Source organism: Epinephelus fuscoguttatus, linkage group LG10, assembly GCF_011397635.1.
Source record: "Epinephelus fuscoguttatus linkage group LG10, E.fuscoguttatus.final_Chr_v1".
Classification (NCBI taxonomy): Eukaryota; Metazoa; Chordata; class Actinopteri; order Perciformes; family Serranidae; genus Epinephelus; species Epinephelus fuscoguttatus.
This window is the reverse complement of record NC_064761.1, coordinates 34,722,306-34,746,149: the sequence shown is the minus strand read 5'-3', so window position 1 is coordinate 34,746,149 and position 23,844 is coordinate 34,722,306. Positions and strand designations below refer to the sequence as shown.

General features: G+C 42.0%; 1 protein-coding gene across 3 annotated transcripts in view; it reads left to right on the top strand.

Moving 5' to 3' along the window:
• Positions 1 to 23,844, top strand: part of farp2 (FERM, RhoGEF and pleckstrin domain protein 2) — a 49,645-nt gene that overhangs the window by 6,218 nt on the left and 19,583 nt on the right. For all 3 annotated transcript variants that reach the window (XM_049588762.1, XM_049588763.1, XM_049588761.1), the window contains exons 3-13: positions 12,798 to 12,902; positions 15,291 to 15,333; positions 15,416 to 15,494; positions 15,812 to 15,909; positions 16,226 to 16,340; positions 19,540 to 19,687; positions 19,789 to 19,884; positions 20,642 to 20,805; positions 22,369 to 22,437; positions 22,571 to 22,628; positions 22,747 to 23,008. In XM_049588762.1, coding sequence (XP_049444719.1) covers positions 12,798 to 12,902; positions 15,291 to 15,333; positions 15,416 to 15,494; positions 15,812 to 15,909; positions 16,226 to 16,340; positions 19,540 to 19,687; positions 19,789 to 19,884; positions 20,642 to 20,805; positions 22,369 to 22,437; positions 22,571 to 22,628; positions 22,747 to 23,008 — 1,237 coding nt within the window. The remainder of the gene's footprint in view (positions 1 to 12,797; positions 12,903 to 15,290; positions 15,334 to 15,415; positions 15,495 to 15,811; positions 15,910 to 16,225; positions 16,341 to 19,539; positions 19,688 to 19,788; positions 19,885 to 20,641; positions 20,806 to 22,368; positions 22,438 to 22,570; positions 22,629 to 22,746; positions 23,009 to 23,844) is intronic.

Below are 23,844 nucleotides of genomic sequence, written 5' to 3'. Positions count from 1 at the left end.
GAGTCGTGGGCTGGTGGGAGAATAGTATTTATGTCTTTGCACAGCGTGGCTGCAGTGCTGTACATCCTTGACGTGACTTGTGTTCAATTCTTACTTAAGAAGAGCTGCCAGCGTACTATATCATCATTAGATATATATGTGTGTGTGACCGAAGTCCTTCTAAAGAAAAATGAATGAAGCAGCAAAACTTTTCCTACATTATAATTGTAGTTTTTCCTCGTGCATACTGAGTGCAAAAATAGATACAAAATTGCAGTGTTGAATGTTTGAAATGACTGTGGCCTTCAGGCAACTGCCTCCCTCCATTGTGGTATTTCGATTGCTCAGCTGCTCAAATATCCTCCTGTGTAAAGTCTTTTATCATCTGCAGTTACCTGCCACTCTCACTCTGTGCTGTGAACAAATACACTCCCATCAGACGTGTGTTGAAATCCTGCTCTCTTAAAGCACTTCACCTGCAAAATGACCATTTGTATATCAGTTACTCACCACCTTGTTTTTCTTGCGTGCTCGAGCTATAAGGCCCGGCAAACAAAGTTTTTACAGAGGCACGCTCTGTTCTGAGGAATCATCAGGAATATGGCTGCACAAGCAACAAAACAAACCCACAAATGTATTTTCTTCATTAATAAAGACGCAGAAATTACGACCATTTGTGTATGGGTTACTCACCCTGTGTCAGGTTGAGTTCATGAAGAAAACTTATTTGTTCTGCTTTAAATGAACCCTGGTCCGCTACCATGGATAGTTCAGTTCGTTTGGAGTGGTGTGAACGCTCATTCAGACTCTGGTGTGGCCCAAATGAGTGAACTCTGGTCCGCTTGTAAACTGGGGGTCTCGCTTCACATGCTTTTTTTTTTCTTCCTGGTCAGTTGTCGTTTCGGGCAATACTGCACCCAAACGAACAGCTGACGTTGTCCGGGCGGTTTGGTCCGCTTTAAACAGTGCAGTGTGAAAGTGAACCGAACCAAATGAAGGTGTGAAATTTTTCAGCATTCTCCGCCCAATCGAACAGAGTCCCCCAGACTATCCTGGTGTGAATGTGCCCTTAGGGAACTGAAGTCATTGGAGACCAGGGGCTAGTTGCACAAAACACCTTAGTTAAGATTTTTTTTTTATCATTTTAAGTCCTACTTCGGTTGCACAAAACACCCTTAAGTCTTCTCCTTAAGATTTCCTTAAAATGTTCACACAGCATTTATGGTTTTCTCCCTGTCTCGGTCTTATACTTAAGGAATCCCCAGACCGTTGCACAAAAGACCCTAGCAACCAAAATGAGGTAAAAAAAAAAAAAAAACTTAAGGTACCTCTGACTCCATCTTAACTGCAACATGACTCAGTTTATGGTGATAAATGGAAAAACACGTCTTGAGTCTCACGTCTTCTACGACCAGGAGAACCCACCAGATTTGCTTCTGGTTTTACACTTTGGATTCTGACTGAATTAATTTTCGCTGCATTTCCTTCCTACAATTGTTTTTGGTTTTCTGGTATTTGGGGATCAACTTTACTCCAGAAGTATAATATATTTTTTCATGATCTAATTATAAGCCAACTTTGTGAGATGATATCAGGTGTCACAAGCGTGAGTTCAAGTAAACAAATGATGTCCATGGAAACTTTTACCACTGTAAAATCTCTTTCAATGCAGTAAATGAGTAGACCTTTTAAGGAATTCTGTGCAACAGTGTTAAGTCCCACAGCTAAGGAGAAATTAAGCCTAAAGTGTCATATTTTAGGAGAAAACTTGAGGCGAATATGTGTGCTCAATGCGTGCCATTCGTAGAATAAAGCGTTTTTATATTAGCCCCTCTTACACAGCCTGTTCAGAGCGGGACTATTGTGCCGTCATGCTGCCTCGATGTTTTTTATATAAGGTATGATCTTGGAATGAGGAGTTGTCTCGCTTTTAAGCTGCCATGAGAAAAAGTAACAGTACTGAAACGGTGTCTGTATATGCAGGACAGGATCATGGGCAGCAGATTTCCTGCTCCGATCCAAAGTGTTTGAAATATGCCACCTAGTTGGACCTGCTAAGCAACGACATGCAGCTAAAGTCTGTCTATCTCCGTTTAAACGGTGCTTGAACATGGTTCCAAATTAGACGGCCCAGAGTTTGAATGAGAGACTGAATAAGTAACAGATTTTAAAAAGAAAAAAAACATCTTCACTGGCCTCCATGCTGCTTTTTACTGTTTACTAACCTGTTTGTGACGTGAATGTGACGCACCCATAGAAGGGTGCACTCACCTGCTGCAGAGCTCTGGCCTACTGGCGATAGGAGAGGAGTCTATTCCCTATTTTCGTGGGTTTCCTTGGATTTATGTGTGTTAATTTTGGCAGGAAAATTATGTTACACATGAGTAGGACACACTTGGTCCCGGCTTTGTCATGCTGAATAGTTTTGCCACCTGTAACGCCTGACAGATATCATCTCCTGATACTGCAGAACCATACGAACACATGGTGTGATTTAATCTGTGTATTTATGGTCTTATAATGTCTTTAAGTTTTTTAGTGTGGAACTACAACAGACAAATCAGATCAGAGTTTGTGTGCTTTGATCCATGGCGTTCATCCGCTGCAGGTACCCAGCATGTTCATCATCATCAGCAGACATTTGCTTGCATGGCTCTTGTCCTCAGGCCCCTCCCACAGCCAGCGCAGGAGAAAGCTTAGCCTTGTGGTTTCTGGACAGGGAGGCCGGGCCGGCAGGGCAGGGAAACACAGGCTTCTTTTATCCAGCATGGCCAGCCCCTCCACTGGCCTTAACTTCCAGCTCCAAACTTGCAAAGAAGAAAAAAAAGAAAGAAAGAAAGAAAGAAAAAGGCCGAGGGTGGGATGTGGAACCTAGCTGTGTGAAAATGCAGTACAGTCGGGGCATCGGTGGGAGGGAACCCGGACAGGCTTTTGCTTTAGTGTTAGCAAACAAGCACATAAATAGCAAGGTTGACAAGCAAGTGGGTTAGGAGGGGGGTGGTGGTGGTGGGGTGCTCTGGTGTTAAAAGAGCAGTTCAGAGGGAGCAGTCATGGCCGGTACAAAGTTTGAGCCGGGTGGTGGGGGAGGGGACACACAGAGTAGCTGAAAGTTTGGAATTTGAACCAGTGGCCTGAAGCAGAATCTGTGATTTTGTCTGTTGTGAATGATGAAATTCTTGAGACTTGTTGGTAATGTGTCAGTGCTGTTTTAATCTGATAACTGTTGGTGAGAAAAGGAAAATACTGGATATTCAGGGTGTTTTTAAATAGAGCTTGAGTAACATGCAATAGTTTGGGATAAAGTAATACTGTAATGTGTAAAGGAGGGAGCAGAGCTGGGCGTCTGTCTGCACGCTCATAAAAGGAGGACTCTGGCTCTTCATTACAACCACTACAGCTGAGCACTCAGCTCTCAGCTCTACAAAGCATTCACACTGTCCCACTGTGGACTGAAGTAGCTGAACAATCTAATGGCTGTGCAGAGAGCGACTTGTTTCATCTGCTCTGCACATTTCTCAGTCCCTCGCAGGCTTTCTTTGGGATTGTTGTGGCCTAAAATGTCTGATTTCCCAGCAGCTTTGTGTGTTGCAATATTTATTTCAATGGAATTAGTTGATTAAGTGAAAATGGCAAAAGCAGTTGGCGATATTTTTTTGTCTGTGTGATTCATTTAGAATTAAAGGCAGCTTGTTTCAGTGCAACGTATCCTCATGCAACAGTTCGTATGATATCCTGTGAATTAGCGCCCCATGGATGACGTTACGTCCTTAACTTTAAGTTACTGTGGTCAGGTTAAGGAACAGAAACACGGTGACGCTGTGCCTTTTAAAATGACTCAAAGTTCACACGGTTCCAAACATCTCTCCTGGGAAAAGTCCTGTGTTTATTGACCTATCCACCACCTCAACCTTCCTTCTCATTGACCACTCCGGACCGCTTCCTTATTTACTTCTGTCAGCATATTGATTATGTGATCCTTCATACACGTGTGGGTTATGCTGAAATACTGGCCCATCATTACGTGGGATATTTACGAATTTTGGTGCATTACTTTTTGTAGGAAAATGTACAAACAGTGAATGAGAAGAGTCTCTCCAGTGAGAATAAAACCACATTTTTCTGACCACCAGTGTTTGGAGCGTCACTTATGAAATACAGATTACTAATTACCCTGCTAAAAAACATACTTTTTGTATAACTATTTTAATTCATCAAAGTAATGTAACTTCTTACATTTTATTCAGTTTTTATTACATTTCTAACAAACAAACTACGGACAATTTAGAGTCACCAATTAACCTGCATGTCTTTGGACTGTGGGAGGAAGCTGGAGTACCTGGAGGAAACCCACGCTGACACGGGGAGAACATGCAAACTCCACACAGAAGGGCTCCCCTACCCTGGGTTCGAACCAGGACCCCTCTTGCTGTGAGGCAACAGTGCTAACCACTACACTGCCTATTACACACTAACATGTAACTAGTCATTCCCCAACACTGTTAAATTCTAATCTGCATATTTAATCTAACTCACATTGATTCTTTCATCACGTGCAAAATACTTGATTCAACCACCTCTGTCATGGTGATTTGTCTTGTTTGTTGTTTATTTGTTCCAGCCATTCTCCGGCTGTGTTTTGCGGACAGTAATGCAACAGTATGAGATATTCACGGTACTTTTATCGTCTCAGAAAATATCACGGATTCACTGTATGCCGGTATTACACAATTATTATTACTATCAGTGACCCTTAAAAGAGTGAAAACAGAAGGGTTTGTTTAGTTTAAATAGACGGTTGTTTCATAACTGAAACTTGAAACTTTTTTATTTGTTATAGAAGTGTGTAGAAAAAGTCTGACATGCAGTCAGTGAGGACAGGAGATGCGCTCAGACAGAAGAGATTCCAGTGTACCTACAGTACACTTTACCTTCAAAACCGGTCAATATTTTGGTGTATCGATATCGTGAAATAAGATGAGATGTCATCGTAGGTTTTGGGTATGGTGATATGTTAAGTGCTGTTTTTTCCTGCTTTTAAAGGCTGCATTACTGCAAAGTGATGTGATTTTCTGAACTTTCCCGACTCTTCTAGCTGTATTCTGATCTTCCTTCACTCACTTTATCACTATATTTCACTGTAATTTTATTTTATTTAACTAAGAAGTTCCATTGAGACTCAAATTGGGACTAAAATTAGAACATTACATTAAAAAGCAACCACCTGTAGGAGTGTAGCTGGTAACTACTAGAAGTGAAAATGCTAAAATCATTAAGCAACTATGAGTGAGCTTTTGAGACGACCATTAACTTGAGCATTTAAAATCCATGTTAAACCCAGCAGAGCACTTTGTAATGAGATCTATATTTGTGAAAGCAGCAATATTCGACTTGACAATATCAACATCGTGGTATTTGGTAAAAACATTGTGATATTTGATTTTCTCCTCATCACCCAGCCCTAATGTGGAGTCTGAGATTAGTTTGTAAAGTATCTGGGTTACACAGGTGACCTGAGCAGAAGGCACAGCAACACACCTGATCCTTATCCTTCCCACTGCGTCATGTTTATCTGCCAACAAATGCCCTGCCCGGCTGTCCACAGGTGTGTCCTGAAACCAGGTAGTGAAGAGAAATCTGGTGCTTTAAAGCTGCCGTCAGGTTAAGAGACGCATCAAAGAAGCTGCTGATCTTTTGAAACGTCTCCTCACAGACTTGTGAAAGTGGCCGCTGGTGTGCAGAGCTTTCAAATGTGTGTCAGCGGGAAATCTCCCGGTGGCGAGGCCTTAACAATGTGCGTCCCACTGTGCCAGATACAAGCCCCAACACACCCCTGCCGTCAGGAGGAGGTTCCACTGCAGCTCATTCACCGCTGGCCGGGCAGTTAGACTACTGCTTGGTGAACCATGCTGAACCTGTCATGCGAGGTACACCCAAGCCCTTGATCTGAGTCAGGCTGGCTGATATTTGGGTTACCTGCTTTTTCTTCTCTGCTCTCTGTGCATGTGAAGCGCAGTCTCTCATAGCAGGCTGCTTTTTAAAACCTGTAGTTCACACACACACACACACACACACACACACACACACACACACACACCGCCCTTTCCCCTCACAGACACAGGGTAAGATTTGTCTCCCAGAGAAACATCTGTTAGTGATAATCCCTGCTGCTTTCTGAGCTTGATTGGGTGACCCACTGACCTGCCTTAATGTTAGAGCTCGGAGATGAGACTGGTTCGTACCACAAGTGTGGTGTGAACAAACTGCATGTGATCTCACTGTCACATCACAGATGTGCTCGAACTGAAAATGCCAGATGGACCTTTAGGAAGCAGCCCACTGGTTTGTGTTTGCACGGCAGAATGGATTTAAATTACGTGAGGCAGTAATTGTACAGTATTTGTTGGGATCATTTTCAGAAAATGTTTTACACTCTTTAGAAACTATCGGTGGTTATGCTGGAACTCACTTCTCTCTAATGCAGTTTAGGGAGTTTGATGTTTCACACTAGGGGCATGTGATATCGTGAGACTTGCTCTTTACAATCTGCTATTGAGGAAAGTCAAAACTGGTGATTTCAGAGTATCTTTAAAGATAGATTTTCTGGTGGGCGTTCCCAGAGTGATGAGAGTTTCCCGAAGAAAATACTTGAGTCACAATGTTAACAATAATTTGCAGGTAGACTTTAAAGTTTAGTTTAAGTTTAAGTTTATTCACTTTATTAATCCCCCTGAGGGGAAATTCAATGTTTTCACTCTTGCTTGTCAATTACACACAGGTCTGAAAGACACACACATGCACAAACAGGACTTATACATGCACAAAGTAAGTTAGACTTCCGTTTGCGAAGAACAAATATACTCAAAAACAACTCTGGACTCAGCGTCTATTATTTCAAAATGTTTACGTCTCATTCATCTGGTAAGCATGTTTGATGCTTCCATATCTCATTAATGACAACACTTTTAACTGACAATAGATCGAAGACATGATTTACCTGTTGGGCCACAGACGAAAAAAAGCTACATCTTGAATTTACCCAAAACCAGCAGTGAAATAAACACAGCGGAAATGTCAGATAAGTCAGACCATCATCATCTCATTCACGATAAAACCAGTATTTTTTTAATATGATAGGAAAAATTCATATTGTGATACTCGCAATATTTCAACTTGTTGTCACATTGACGTCTTACTGTTACCCACAACAAGCATGTCTGAAAGCGAAACTATTACTGACTCTGCGGTGGTTCCAGAAAGAGGAGCAGCTTCAGAAGTGTGGAACAAACTGTGGTGTCCTGAATGTTTTACTTCTCAGACTCTTTTAGCGAGTTACCGCTCAGAAGGAACTCATTCAGCGGCTCCTCTGGCAGCGGCACAGCGCCTCTCCCTCTCCCTCTCCTCTCTCGCCGTGTCGTCAAGTGATTTTGTCATAAACCTTTGGTAATGTAAAATAGTTGTGGTGTCATAACAGCCTGTCACAGTCTACAGCGTGATGATTAGAGGAGAAATGGCAGAGCATAAAGGTCCAGGTGGAATTTTTTTGTATATGGGAGCTGTTTAAATGTGTAATTTGTGGTCAGGAGCTGACTCGCTCCACAAATCGTGTTAATTTGATGTTTATTTTATGTTTCATGTCTCTGTCATGTTGTTGCTCTAAATTCAGCTTTGGTTCATTGCTTGTGTCACATGGCGTTCTTTCTCCCTCCTTTCACTTTTTGCTCTTGAACGCAGAGATGCCATTAAAGAGTGGTATAATAAGTGTGTGCCCACAGTGTACACAGTGACTGATTGCACACACAGATAAGCCAACGCGGTCAGCAGTTAGGGGAAATTATTTAAAGGGAAATGATCCGCACAGGTTTGCTTTGTGATGAAAAGGGACTGTTGCAGATATAAAATTACCAGGGTTCAGTGTATAGTTGTCTGCAGCCACCACACTGTCTGCATACTGCGTGTGTATTCATGCAGGAGGATGTGAGGGGGGTGTACAGTAGTGCAGCTTGTCCTTTTTGCCAGCTGTCTGGCAGCAGTCTGTGTGAACTCATCATCCCTCGCTCTCAGACTGTGGAAGATAAAGCTGAATGTAGCAGAGGAAGATTTTACTCTGTCTCTGGAGACATGAGTGCAGTTTTACATTCCTGCAGAGGGTTAATGAGTAACACAAAGGCGGGGCTTCTGAGAGTTAACACAGTGATTTGCTCAAGACACTGAGGAAACAGTCTGTTTACTTTAATCTGCCTTCACACATCTAACTTCTGTTTTTTTTTTTCTTCTTGTCAAACCAAGTCAAACCTCTTTTACAGTTTTTTAAAGACATTACAGATGGAGAAGAGGTGGATATATTTAATACCTCATGTCTGAGCAGTGATTGGGCTCATTATACCTGTTTAACATTACTGTCTGTGGTATGAAATCTACATTTTAAACTCGTGTTAGCCTGAATTCAACTTGACTTAAGTGTAAAATAACAAATGAAAGAGGTAAACATTAAAGAGAAAACAGAGATTCTTGGATTAAAATGTCTTAATCCACAGGGAAGATGTGGTCTTGCTCTAAAAACATTGTTTACAAAGCACTCCAGACATAAATTCTGTCTGCTCAGAACTCAGTATATGATTTAAGGCAGATTAAGACTTGTGCGTCATTTGTAAGTTACATGTATGGGGAGGTGCACATCAGGCTACCGTGTAGGTTATGGCATAGCCTCTGCATCCATTATATTACAAGTAATTTAGATTAAGTAAATTAAGGCAGATTTAAAATTATTTTTAGGGCTGTCAAGTGAATAAAAAATGCATCTGATTAATTGTGTTCTCTGTGATTAATTAATCAAAATTAATTGCATACACATGAAGGTATTTTGAAACATTCAAGTCGAATGAATTTTGACAGATGTGTTGTGTAAAGCTGCTGGATTTTGGACACAGTTGTCCCCCTGTCCTCTACCACCCAAAGTGGTCTGCAGTCCATTTTGCAAGAGAGTTAGGCCCAATCCCAGTTCCCCTTGGCCCTACCCTTAGCCCTTGCCCACTATCCCCTTGACCCTTGAAAATAAAGCAACGAGGGGTAGGGGTTGAAATCTTTCCCTAGGAATTGGGACACCACTCACTACGTCACCGTGTTGGTTATGTTCACGCATACGTAACTATTTTAAACAGGAAGCTGCGAGCCATCTACATTTCCAACCGGCATCTACAATAGAGTCTCCTACTGATTTGCATTTGCATTATTCATGATAACAGCAGACAACAGTGGACTTCTGCGAGCTAGCTAACAAGCTAACATTATGAGACAGCATAGTTACACTAGCTGGCATGTTATCGTAATGTGAAAAATCCGACAATTTTGCAGAACAAACGCCAGATAGTGCGAGCTAGCTAGCTAGCTAGCTAACAAGCAAACTGACGACAGTAACGTTAGCTATGTATGAACTTTTTTCCCCGTCTCTTGCTTGGTGGTAGCCATGGCGACGTCTACCCCTTGCTGGCAAGCCAGCATCTGAATTCCCTTGCTCCGAAGGGCTAATTTCATACCCACTAACCCCTCATTACGCCCCCTACCCCTACACGCAAAAAGGAACACCTCTTGGGACACCTCTACCCCTCACGGGAACGCGCAAATGTAGGGGTAGGGCCAAGGGGGGGGGGTATTGGGAGTGGCCCTTAGTCAGTCAGTCACAGGTAGAGTGGCTCAGTTTGAACGCCTGGTCGAGTGTGGCTTGACGAGGCTGGCTGCTAGCGCTAGTATCAGAGGCTGTGCCAGCTCACACTTCTGGGTTCGCTGCTAAATGCTTTGTGTTGAGGTGATATTTCAGGCTTGAAGTTTTTCCGATGGTATGAAAATTCCTTGCCGCAGAGAACAGTGCTCCTATCAACCGTTCCATCTGGACGTTTTTTAAATGTAAATGCACCCTGTGGTCCCTCCGCCTCACTCTCCGCCACGATGAGACTGTTTGCTGGGAGGAGAGTGGCTGAGGCTTAGGAGATCCACTCAGTAGTGGCTGTAGCAGCTCAAACTCAGCCGGGGCAAACCCCAGGGCCTGCTTCACAGCGGGTTGGGTCTAACATGTGTAACATCAGCAACAAAAAGTTTGCTTATCCATCGGTGAGTTTACGCCGGGCTCCCTACAGGAACTGAAGGTGCTTGCTTCACTGAAGCTTCCGCCATTTTCTGCTCTCTCACCACGTTACTCGTAGATTAACTAAATAAAAGCTGCAACTTTGTTCCAACTCTGCATGTGAAATATTGTTTAAAGCATTGATAATTTTTTTTTTTTTTTTTTTTTTTTTAAAGAGAAAACATCACACTTAAAGTAATTTCCCCCCTTATGCTAATATTACTACTCTGACTCTTTGTTGAGTTCACTGAGCTCCTCTGAACCAGTCAAACTGAGACAGAATACCTCAAAATGTTCCTTACATTGGCCGCTGATAGATTTTGAATACTTCCTGATGCCGTGTGGATCGTATGTTTGGCCTGCACTCAAACACAACCCAGACAAAGTATTTTAACACACCAGTTTCTGCTCTCTGGTTGAGATCAGCTGTAATCGGACACTGTAAATGCTCGGAGAGAAGGTCATTTTACTACAGATTCCTACATTTATGGATGTTTTGTCAGTAGGATTCACCTGCAATTTATAGATTTCGTGAATGCAGAACATGTGATTGTATCAAATTAATGAAAAGACTCACTACAGTAAATCTGCTGCTGCTCTTTGAGTTGTAGTGTTTGACTTCAGCCGATGCAAAGCAGTTCTTTTTATAAGGCTTTTAAAAATACTATTTTACATTACAACCAGATGTTTCAGGCTATAATTTTCTCAAAAAGTCACAGGCTAGGATTCCAAACCTCAAGTGCAGTGTGTTCTTAGTACATAGTAATTAGTCCTTCGTTTAGTGAAAACAAACCCCGCAGCGTTGAGAAGGTAAACTGCGGCAGATTTCCTGCTTGTGATTCTGCTGCACTCTGTTCAGGGCCGGATGACTTTAAATGTACAGTAGGACACATTTCTGCAGTTTACTCACTCGTCCAAGTCAAGGAAACTATTTGAATTGACAGATGGAACATAGGCGGCCATAAAACGCGCATGAAGTGGATCATTTACGGATGCCAAATATTTTCTGCACCACACAGACAGACGGCGTTTATTCTGTGCTTGGCTTTCCTCACCTCAGCCTGTGACGTCTGATAATCACAGATGTTTTTGGCCAGATTTACTGTGTTTCAAACTTATTTTGTCAAAACAGTTTTTCAAGAAGAAATTTCTGTCCGTTGAGATTGTAAGGTGTATCATCAGTGTGCTTTTAAAGGAAGACTTCACCCCCGACTGAGCATTTGTAAATCATTTACTCACCACAGGCTGTGTTGAATTTGGGAAGAAAACTTTGTTTTTCTCACATGCCTTCATGGTGAGCAAGGAACTTAAAACTGAGAAAGTTCTCGATGAATTGAAGTCACTGGGGTCCATGTTTAACATTCGTTTACAAACTCTCAAGACTCGTGCAGTATAATCAAAAGCTGCTTTCAGACCTAGAGTTGTCTTACTTTGGTCTGAATCAGGGAATCATTTTGTTATAAAGTTGCATAATGGCCTAGAGTTGGTTCGTGTTCTCACGGCAGCATTTACAAGCGGACCAGATAAAATGCCTTGCACCAGAAAGCTGCTCTTGATTGGTCAGAATTTCCATGTGGGAAAATTCTGGAAGTAAACCAGAAGCAAACAAGAAGCAAGATAAATGTGACACTTTGTAATGTCACAATGGAGGGACAACTACGCAGGTTGATTTTAGCGCTGCTCATCGTGGACTATATTGCTGTCATTGTTCATTTTAGTCAAACCATACAGTTTGAAAACGAGGCGCGGCTCCAACTAGAAAACAATGTTTTGATGCATTGGATGTGCTGAATGTGCATATTAAGGCAGTACAGGAGAAGGTGCACATTAATAATCCTCCAGGACTGTAACATGCTCATGTTTAACCCAAACAATGTGTCATGTGACTGCAGTTGGTTCGGATCCAGGTTGGAACACGTGCTCACCTCAAACAAACCGCACCAGAGTTCGTTTGTAACCGGACCGAGACCACTTCTTCAAGAAGGTCTCAGTCCATTTGTATTGGTGCACACCCGAGTGTGATTGCTGTGTTCACACCTGCCCAAACGAACCACACTTTGGGGGCAAATGAACTCGACTTCAACTGAACCAAACCAAACAGTCCTTTCTGACAAGAAACTGAACTGAAAGTGAAACTTACCTGTGCTCTCTTCAAAGCCAGACTCCATTGACAAAAACGGTAATTGTACCTCACTGAACACAGGAGCTGCTGGTCTACCACTGGCTGCGTTAGTTAGTTTTTTGTGCTATTGTGTGATGTTGGTAAACCTGAATTAACTGTTAAAAACACCAAAGTCACACAAACAAACTAACTGAAGGGTAGACCAGCTGCTCCCATGTTCAGAGAGATTAAAAAGGCTGTTATTGTCGATGGAGTCCGGCTTTGAAGAGAGCACAGATAAGTTTCACTTTCTGTTAAGTTCTCTGTCAGAAAGGACTGTCTGTTTGGAAAGAACCAAATGTTTTGATGTAGTTTTGCTGTTGTAGTTTTGCGGTCCCCCTTTACTTCAGGTCATCAAGAATTTTCACCATCAAAGCAAGCGAGAAAAACAAAGTCTTCTTCCCAAATTCAGTGTAACACGGGACGAGTAATTGATATACAAATGATCATTTGAGGGGTGAAGTGCTCCTTAAGATCTTTGTGTTGGTTTTTGGGATGAAAATAATGAGTCCTTTTTTTCTCTGTTGTTTTTTCTTTCAGCCGAAAGCGATTGGACAGATCCTCCTCTCTGAGGTTTTCGTGAGAGGCAACCTCATAGAGAGTGATTACTTTGGCCTGGAGTTCCAGAACATGCAGATGAACTGGGTACGTACAGCCGCACTGTGTCTTTTGTTTCCTGTTGAGCATCCAGGAACTGACATGCTGAGTGATTCTTTATATCTGTTTAAGTACTGACCAGCAATCGCAGCTTGTGTTTCAGAGGTCAAAGGTCACATGTTGTGGACAACATGACTGTCTGAGGGCAAAAGATGAACTTTATTAGTCACCTCTCAGCCAGTTGCTCTTCTTAAGCTCTCTGCAGCGGTGCAAACTGTGACGCAGAATTGTTTTTACTGGACTTGAGCAGTATATAATCTGGGAATATTTTTAACTCGTCTGGCACAAGTGCCCATACACAAATGTCAGACTTTCCAATGTTTTATTCTTCCAGAAACATAAGTGGAATTCAAGACCACCAACAGATTTTTTTTTGGAAAGCAACAGAAGAGATATTACACACACTGTGAATCTTCTTCAAAGAGAAGACGCTCATATATTCAACTGCAAAAGCACTGAAAAGCCATTATGTGTATACACAATGCATCTGTCGTTCTGTGGTGTTGCTTTCACAGACACTTTCAAATGACAAGAGTCGAGCAGTTTGTTTAAAGCCTGGCAGCAGCTGCAAATAAGAACAACTAAATGTTTCTTACCGAAAAGGTAAAGAACTGTCGGGGTCAAAGGTCAAATACATTTAACTTTGCAGCTCTTTGTCTCTTTAATGGTTCCTTTGTCACATAAAAGAGGAGAGGTACTCCAAAAAAGTGATAAATAAATACATAAATGTTTAATTATATATTATATAGGAATGAATAAAGTCATAAATAAATAAATGCTGAAATAAATTTAAAAAATAAATAAATAAATATATAAATGAATAAATACTGAAACAAATTAATTAAAGAATAAATAAATGATAAAATAATTTATAAATAAATGTATAAGTAAATGTGTATATAAGAAACACATGATTAAATAAATGCTAAAATAACAGAAAAACAAATGTATTAATAAATACAGAAATGCATAAATATGCAAATAAATACATAAAGGAATAAATGCTGAAACAAATACAGAAATAAATAAATGTGAAAGCATACAGAAAATGACTAAATAAAAGAACAAATAAGTGCTGAAGTAATTACAGAAATAAATAAACAGATTTTGAAATACAAAAAACTAAATGATTAAATAAATACAAAAATGAATGAGTTAAAGAATATATAAATGTGTAAACAAAAAAGGATAAGTAAATGCTAAAACAAATACATAAATGCATAAATAAATACAGGGTTAAATAAATCCGTAAATAAATAAAATAAATAAATGTTAAAATACTTTTTAAATAAATGTATAAATAAGTGCAAAAATAAAGAAACAAATGATTAAATAAATGCAAAAATGAATATAAAAACAAATGTAAGAATAAATACAGAAATGCATAAATATGCAAATAAATACATGAAAGAATAAATGCTGAAACAAATACAGAAAATGACTAAATAAAAGAACAAATAAGTGTTAGATTATTATAAATACAGACATAAGTAAATATATAAATAAATAAAGGAGTAAAGAGATGTGGAAGTACAAACCTAAATAAATAAATACAAAAATAAATACAGAAAATGACTAGATAAATAAAAGAATAAATAAATGCTGAAATTAATACATAAATATATAAATAAATATATAAATGAGTAAATAAATGCTGAAATATATAAATGTTTAAATATGGAAAATAAATAAGTAAATACAGGAAGAAATAAATACATACATTAATAAATAAAAGAATCAATAACTGCTGAAATAAAAAAATAATAATAAATGTGTAAATAAATAAAAGTTGATAATTAATTAGAACATAAATAAGGACAATTTTTTAAATTATTGCCATGTTTTTGTACAGCGACATGTGTTTCTGTTTCTTCTGCATTTTTTCTTCTTGCATTTATTTATTCTTATTTATTTATTCCTGTGTTTATTTGTACATTTATTTATGTATTGACACTTTCATCATTGTTTTTGTCCTCCATTAAGAGGACGAGGCACTGTTGGGTTTTTCAGTAGCAGGTTGAGCTCTTCGCTCCGCTGCATTCAGCTGATAATGTCACAGACCTAAACTGACTGTAACATCAGCACGTTTGTAAGTATAAACTGAGAGAAGGATTCAGGCAAACATCAGCTGATACCAATTGCTCAATCTATCTGTCTGGATGGAGCACATTCCTCCCTCAATCAAGCCCAGATGTGACAGGGCAGCCAGGCTCCTGCACTGAGGCAGCAAAGCCAGATTCTGCCCACAACAATGCCTCATCACTCAGTGACTGTACGCCATGTCAGAGTCTAGATGATATTAAAGGAGTCATTTTAGGCAGAGCGGTCACCATCTGTCAGATTTTTCTGAAGATGATGTTATTTCTGTCTCTCCAGGTTTGGCTGGAACCCACAAAACTCATTATGAGACAAGTCAGACGTAAGTGAGCTCAAATATTTGCTTAAATTCCACAGAATGAAAATGTGCCTGTGCGCTGATGATCCGGTTTCATGTTTTTCAGGACCAGCGAATACGCTCTTTAGACTGTCAGTGAAATTCTTTCCTCCAGACCCCGGTCAGCTGCAGGAGGAGTACACGAGGTCAGTGACTGTAATTTCCTACTGGATATTACTTTTATCTGCTGCCTGTGTAGAGGGGCTTTAGAAAATACACAGATTTTTTTTAATGTTTTTCCTGCTTCAGAAGCTCACGATTATGGTTTTTCAGGGCATTATAATACTTGTCCTAAAAAAAAAAAAAGAAGATGTTTATGAAGTTCTTTGAGGGCTTTGCTGCAGTCAGTAAGAGATTTGATGAATGGACGTCTTACTTAAAGGAACTCAAGAATTAAAAAATGTCTTCTAATGAACATGAACAGATGGACACTAAGCCTTTTGTGCTTTTGCTTTTTTTATAGGTACTTGTTTTCGCTGCAGATGAAAAGAGATCTGATGGACGGCAGGTTGATCTGCACAGAAAACACAGGCGCCCTGCTGGCCTCGCACCTCGTCCAGTGTATGTTGAAGCTACCTCAGTATTTGGCTGTTCAGTAATTAAAGTTTTATTTGTTTGTTTATTTGATTTGGAGGATGTAGTTTGTGTGGCTGTGAAACTGTAGCCCTTCGTACACAGAGATGGTGCTACAGTCTTTGCATTTTCACACAGAACCAAACAATGGCGGCGTCATGCTGTGATGGGCATGACATGTAACACAGCTGCGTCGGCCTGTCGTGTGACATGCGACACATGCGTCGGCAGCGCTTTCTAAACAATAACGATGGCGTTAACATGACAGAAAAGCTGATCTGTTCTGCTCTTCCTCAAACCACAGCGGAGATTGGCGACTATGATGACGTGGCCGACAGGGACTTCCTGAGGATGACCAAGCTGTTGCCTTACCAAGAGAAGGTGCAAGAGAGGATCATGGAGCTCCACCGCAGGCACCTGTAAGTGTCTCCCTGAAGCTGCGTCATGTTCTGTTTGGCCTCATCGATCTGCCTTCGCAGTATGTGGTTGTGCCTGTGTTGTTGTGGCTGCGTCTTTTCCTCCATGACTCTGTTACTGTGTGAATCTAACAAACATTCTGAACAGTGTCAGTCAGGAAGTAAACTAGTTTATATTGAACCAATCAGCAAACCTCAGTAACAGTTCCAGCGGCTTCAGTGCTTATATTCATGCCATCAGGTAAACTTTTCTAGCTGCACAATGTCTCATCCCGACCACAACCATCCCGACCAGCTGAGTGCCAGGCTGTCGCTGCTGCTGACTCAGCACTTCTGCTCCCTTGTGCACAGTTCATCTTTTTTTTTTTCATGGTCTTCTTGTACTTTTCAACAGATGGGACTTAAAGCAAAAACAGGGTTCCCACAGATCCTTAAAAAAGTCTTAAAAGGCACTGAATTCATTAATCTAAAAATAAGGCCTGAGTTGACGTGACGTCCAGAGCAAACGGACCAGATGATTAAAACCAGTAGAAACACTGAATGTTACAAATCAGTGTTTTTCCGACACTGTTTGACATGTTGCTGACGGGTGCTAGCCCAGTACCTGCTGGCGCTCACCTTTTTTTCTTCTTCTTCTTTAACTCTGACATCGAGGAAGTTTTTGCCTGAAGCTGAATTATTTGCAGAGGTCTCTTCCTCTCTAAAACAAATGAAACAGGTGATTTAAAACACTTTAAATCTGTTTCTCTGATGCTGTCATTGCGGAGCGGCTGCTAACTACTGCAGCCAAAGTGAAAATGCAGAAACATGAGTGGCCCCAATGTAGAGCCAGTGTTTGGTTTGTCCGTTCTGAGTTACTGTAGAAAGCACAGCAGTGCAACATGGTAGACTCCGTGGATGAGGGCCTGCTGCCTATGTAGATATAAACAGCTCTAAGTTAACGATAACACAGTGATTCGCATTTTCAGGTGATTATACACTAAAAAAAAACATACTTAATATATTATACTCAGTTTCTGGTTTTGTATCCCCCTAAATCCTACACCCTGGAGCTTTAAATCAATCTTCAAAAAGTCTAAGAATCGGCAAAGACAGGAAATAATGACTTTTTTTTCTGATGTTGCATTGTAAAATCTCAAAATAATTGGTAACATCTATTTTTTTTTAAGTAATTTACAGAATGCCACTAACAATAACATCAAGAACTTCTCTTTTAGTTAGACTTTGACACAATAAAGACCTGAACAAGCAAAACAGCTAATGTTGTCAGACACTCAGAATAACAACCTGAGCCCGTCAGCAGCAAAAACAAACACTTGTAATGGACGCCACTCGACTCGGCGCACTTTTCTCAAATGATTCAATTGCAGACTGTCTTGCCGCTGTCGCAGGCTGCAGCCCTCTTTCGCTCTCTCAACACTGGACCAGTTTAAAAAATGATGATGGTCACACGAGTCACTTAAGACACAAAAACATGGGGAAAAAGGCTTCAGGTTGAAAAATACCAGAGTTCCCCTTTAAACGAGGTCCCCTTTCCTTCAGCTCATCAAGAATCTTCTCCATGTTTGAATTCTTTGTTCACTGGAGGCGTGTCTTCATGAATTCAACATAACGTGGGGTCATTAATTGACGCACAAATGGTTATATAAAATTAAACTGCACATAGCTGCGTCCAACCATTTGGACCATTTTAAAATCATATCCCACATTAAGCGGAATTTGTAAGCGGTGGCACTTTGTCTGTCTTGTCTTGTCTGTCCCTCTTTATGTGGCTTTAAACACAAATGTTTAGTGTTAACTGAACTGAGACAACTATGTGTTCTCACTAAACAACCATAATCAGAGGGTTTGCCCCGTTTCAGAGTCCAGAGTCTCACAAAACCACTCGCTGCACTTTTCCCACCACCAGCCGCCTTGTTAGCTCACTACTATGCTGTGGCCAATAGGGGCTCCTTTCAGCCCAGTGTATTTGGCGGCTCTAAAGACCTCTGCTAATCTCTTCCCTTGGTTGCCAGTGTGGAAGCAGAAGCAGCGAGCTCCCTGGCCTAATCCCCTGCTCTGGCCGCTCTATTAGCCATAAGGCCAGTGGGGCAGGGGAGGGCCCTAAGGAGATTTCACCGCTTAACGGATGAACAAAATTAGAATGTGGTGATGATTGGATGGATATGTCTTCCTAGCATGCTGTTTGGTTGTAATCACATGGTTTTAGATAATGCTGCTCAAATCCTGGAAGTTGTAAAGGATTTAAGGACACACCAGTCTGCAAACGAGTCATGATGCGATCTTTGTTTAAAGTTCATGTGGTTAATCAAAGAGACATTACACTCACACACTACACTTTGTGCTCCAAAAGCCAGGTCAGTTGCAGTTAGTAACCTTATTGATTTGAGGAACATTTAAGATTGTGTGTGTGTGTGTGTGTGTGTGTGTGTGTGTGAGAGAGAGAAACAGAATTAAGCTTTCAGTGTTGTTGATGGTACAATCCAGTATGCAGCTGAAAGGTGTCTTAGGGTGCTTTCACACCTGCCCTGTTTGGTTTGGTTTAATCGAACTAATGTTCATTTGCCCTCAAAGTGTGGTTTGTTTGGGCAGGTGTGAACACAGCAAACGCATTTGGGTGCTCACCAAAACAAGTTCTCGGTCCGGTTACAAAAGAACTCCGGTGCGGTTCGTTTGTGTTGAGAACGTGTTCCAACCTCGATCTGAACCAACTGAAGGCGCATTACGCATTGTTTGGGTGAAACATGAGCATGTTACTTTTTTTAATTATTGTCAAGATGTTGCTGTTCAGATTCAGGCCATTTAGGAATAACACCAGAATTCCAATGCTTTGTTTTCACAGATTAGAGATGAGCACAGAGCTTTAACCTGTCTTCTCTTAATCTCAGTTTTTTGCTGAAGGCAGATCATCAATGTGTTTATTGCACTTTCTGAGAAAATCTATTGTAGTGTTGTCATTTAGTTTAATGGGTGTTGTCTGCAAAATTATAAGAGGTAATTTCATTGATTTGTATAATTTGTTCTAATGGAACCTTCCTAAATTTAAATAGAAGAGGACTAAGGATTGAGCCTTGGGGAACTCCCTCATGTTGGTCTTTTTTGGATACATAGTTAGTAGATGAGAGAAAAAAGTTCCTGTTGCATGGAGAGAACACGTTGTCAGTCACAAAAATTGATGTATTTTACATATTGTCTCTTCCAGGGGCCAGACTCCAGCCGAATCAGATTTCCAGATCCTGGAGATTGCCCGTAAACTGGAGATGTACGGCGTCCGCTTCCACCCAGCAGCTGATCGGGAAGGCACCAAAATCAATCTGGCTGTTGCTCACATGGGCCTTCAGGTTTTTCAGGTGACTTGCTGCTCTCATTCTAGCTGTGTTTTGTGGATGTGACTCTTGGTCCTTAACAGTGATGCTGAAGGTTGTTTCTCTTTTTTCCCCTTTTCTTTCAGGGCACCACAAAAATAAATACCTTCAACTGGTCCAAGATCCGCAAACTGAGCTTCAAGAGGAAACGGTTCCTGATCAAGCTCCACCCAGAGGTTCATGTACGTATTGTGTTTTTATTCAAAAAATGACAGTGTTGGATGTCAATTATTTTTATCTGTACGTCTCAAGTCCCTTTCACACATGTACTGAAAACCTGAACATAACCTGAAGGAGCTGTACGTTAAAATGGAAAGGTCCAAATCAGTCAGAGCCGGACATTCAACAAGCACCAGAGCACAAAATCTGTGTAATCCGTCTGAGCCTATGTGAGAATAGAGCAGGTTGTTGTCTGAAGAATTTACAGGGAGCAAGTGGGCGTGTTGATGACGTTTCTATCATTCGGCTGGCATGAAGCCAGAAGAACAGAAGAATACACACTTCTGAGGGGGAAGAAGAAGTGTCATTTACATGAAAACGGCAATGAAAATGTCTTATTGGATAAATGAAGAGATACAGGAACTTCTCTCGGAGAAGGCCAGAGCTGAAATAATCAGACAAATTCTAGAAACGGCAAGAAACTCTTGTTATGGCCAGATTACAAATTTGCTGTTACCGCGGTGTAATCTTTGTCATGTTCTTCCTCCTGTACGCTCTACCCAGGCGCCACCCCTTAACCAAATAGATTTTCCAGTAGCTAAGAAGACATCTGAAAGGGACAGTCTACTGTTGTGCGCAACATGTGTGAAAGGGCAACAGGAAATGTTCGTACCTGATACTCTGGACATTGTCTGGAGTTTTTCTTCACATTCCCCATCCACTCTGAAGGACACCAGTTAACTGTGTAATTGTATTGTCTCTCTCTGTATTTATCCTTAGGGCCCCCATCAAGACACTCTTGAGTTTATGATGGCCAGTCGAGACCAATGTAAAATCTTCTGGAAGATCTGTGTGGAGTACCACTCATTTTTCCGTTTGTTTGACCAACCCCAGCCAAAATCCAAAGCTATCCTCTTCACCAGAGGCTCTTCCTTCAGATACAGGTATTACATACTGACATCAAGGCTCAATCCCAGTACACCTCTTGCCCCTACCACTTAGCCCTACCCCTCTGTTTTCACAGTTATGTCTAAAGGTTGGGTGTCCGAATTCTTGTTGGTACAGAGGGGTAGGGTGAAGCTTTAGGGCTACATGGCCATCCAAACAGAGGTTGGACACAAGCAGTGAAGGACACCCGCAAACACGATATCAGAGCAAATTGCTAATCTATGGTTATATTTATTGGATCAAATGCTAATACACCGATAACCAAAATATTGAAACTGCTGACAGGTGAAGTGAACAACATTGATCATCTTGCCACAATGCAATGTTCTTTTGGGACACCTTTATGTGGATGCCACCTGACACACTCCACCCACCTTAACACCAGTGCAGACCAGATACCCACCCCTCATGGCAACGGCATCCCCCAGTAGCATTGGCCCCCCAGCAGGACAGTGTGCCATACCACACCACAAAAACTGCTAAGGAGTGGCCCGAGGAACATGACAGAGACGTCAAGTCAAGGCATTGGCCTCGCATCCAAATTTCCCAAATCCCTGTCTGATCAAACATCTGTGGGACGTGCTGGTACCCCACCTCACAACCAACAGGACTCAAAAGATCTGAAGCCAACGCCCTGGTGCCAGACACCAATTAACACCATCCAGGTCAGAGCCAAGTCCAGTCCAAGGAGCACCCATGGTGGATCGGGGGTACCTCTGGAATACCAGCATGTCCCTCAAATGTCCGATCAAATTGGGACTGGGGTATTTGGAGGCAGAGTCAACACCTTGAGCTCTTTGTCCTGTTCCTCGGGTCATTCCTGAGCAGCTTTTGTGGTGTGGCACAGTGAGTTGTCCTGCTGGAGGCACTGCCATCGACAGGTACTGTTGCCATGAGGGGGTTTATTTTGTCTGCGACGGTGTTCGGGTGGGTGAAGCGTGTCAAGTAGCATCCACATGAATCCCAGGACCAAAGGTTTCCCAGCAGAACATTTCATTGTAACAAGATGATTAATGTTATTCACTTCACCCGCCAGTGGTTTTAATGTTTTGGCTGATGGGTGCATATTATGTATCATAGACCTGCCATGCACAATGTGCGTGTATGATTATAGAGATAGTCCCAAAATGACAAACCATGATTCCACCAACAGGCAACTCGATTGCGTTTTTGTTAGCCATGGGCATTATGTTCACCAATGGCAAGTTATGTTTGCTAAATTAACAATGAGAGTGTGTCTCTTTTACTGTCTGACCCTACAGAGCCACCATAGTTTAGAAATGACATGTAGCTAGCAGTAGCCCTATACTTTTAAGCTATTGAAACATTTCAAAAAGCTCCAAAATGAGACCCCCGATTAACTGTTGCTTAATACATTTGTTGTTTTGGAACTCACGGTTTAATACACTTGTCATGCTATTAACGATACAGGGCTGACATTGATACGTGACGCTGATATGCTATATTTCTCATGCAATTTAGCAGCTCAACACTGTCATACAGAACAAATGTTTGTCGTGTCATTATTCAGTGTTTTAATTCCAAACTCTCTCTGTCAGTGGGAGGACCCAGAAGCAACTTGTGGACTACGTCAGGGAAAATGGAGCAAAGAGAACTCCATACCAGAGGTGTGTGTTTCTTTGTACAGTATATAAACTGTTTATCAGACAGACAGGTTGTTTGCCTTTCTAATTCTTCTGGGAGATGTTTTCACACTGCATTCATAATAATAATCCTGTCATTAAATTGTTTCTTGCTCAGGAGGAACAGTAAAATACGAATGTCTGCTCGCTCCCTCGCCACAGATGTGCCAAAACAGGTCAGTGAAGCACCAAGGTGCAACAAATAAAAACTGTCATCGCATCGTACAGCAGTGAATAAATGAATACTTGTCTCCTTCATAACTCTTTCCCTCCCCCACTCTGTCTGTGTTTCAGAGCTTGTCATTCAATGACAGTCTCAGGGCCCCAGGCTCCCCTTCCTCCGCTTCTGTGTCCTTCCTCCCAGCGCACATCTCCAGCGTCCTCCCACGGACTGAACTCCAGCCTCAGCCACAGCCTTTGCCTGCACTGAGCCGGTCTCCAGCAGCGCCTCCCCAGCAGCAGCAGCTTCAGTCCCCTCCGCAAGCCACCAGACCCCCCAGCCCTCCGAAGGAAGAATCTGTCAAGGCCGCTTCCCCATCTCACTTCGCTTTTCAAGGTGCCCCTAGCAATCCGGCAGCAGGACACTGCAGCCCCTTGTTTGTGTGTGTAGAGAGTGGCACTTCCCAATCACAGCCCTCCAAAAATGGCAATGAGGATAATGAGCATGGTGGGAGGAGGGGCACTGGGTGCTCGGTGGGAGTGGGTGGAGGGAAGAGGAAGGGGGTTCTTACACCTGAGGCTTTTGAGGCGGAGCTTTTGCGTACAAAACAGAATCCCATGTTCTCCATGTCTAACTCCCCGCTGCATGTCTCAGAGGAGTTCATAGATGACGATCCCACTGAGATTTCTTTTTACGGTGGGGGGGCCGAGGCCTACTCTTTTGGGCTTGATGACAAAGTAGATCAGTTTGATTATGTGGAGGAGTCTGACCTCAGCAAAAACAGGATGTATAGTGTGGGCATCGAGGACCTGAATGGGAACACCAATCCCTTCCCTGATAGCATCGTTGGTCACTCTGAGACCAGCTCTCTAGTTAATAACCGCTCTGAGTGCAGCTCCCTGGACAACCTGGGGCTCAGCTCTGCGGGCGAGTCCATGTCGGTGGGTTACGGAGGCGCTGATTCCTCCTCGCTTCGCCTGCCAGGCTCTGAAATCCAGTCAGAGGCCAGCTCTATGGTCAACTTCCCTGCCTACTCAGTGCGATCTGAGAGCAGCTCTGCTGTGCAGTTCAGTGACCTGGTAGAGCAGCTTGAGCAGCTCAGCTACCCCCCCACAGCCACTGAGGGCTCTGGGAACGGCAGCTCAGACTCAGACTCCGATTGGGGCTCTGACAGTGTCCTCCCTCCTGAGCAGAACCTGTTTTACAGTAATCCGCTGACAGGGAGCGGTGGG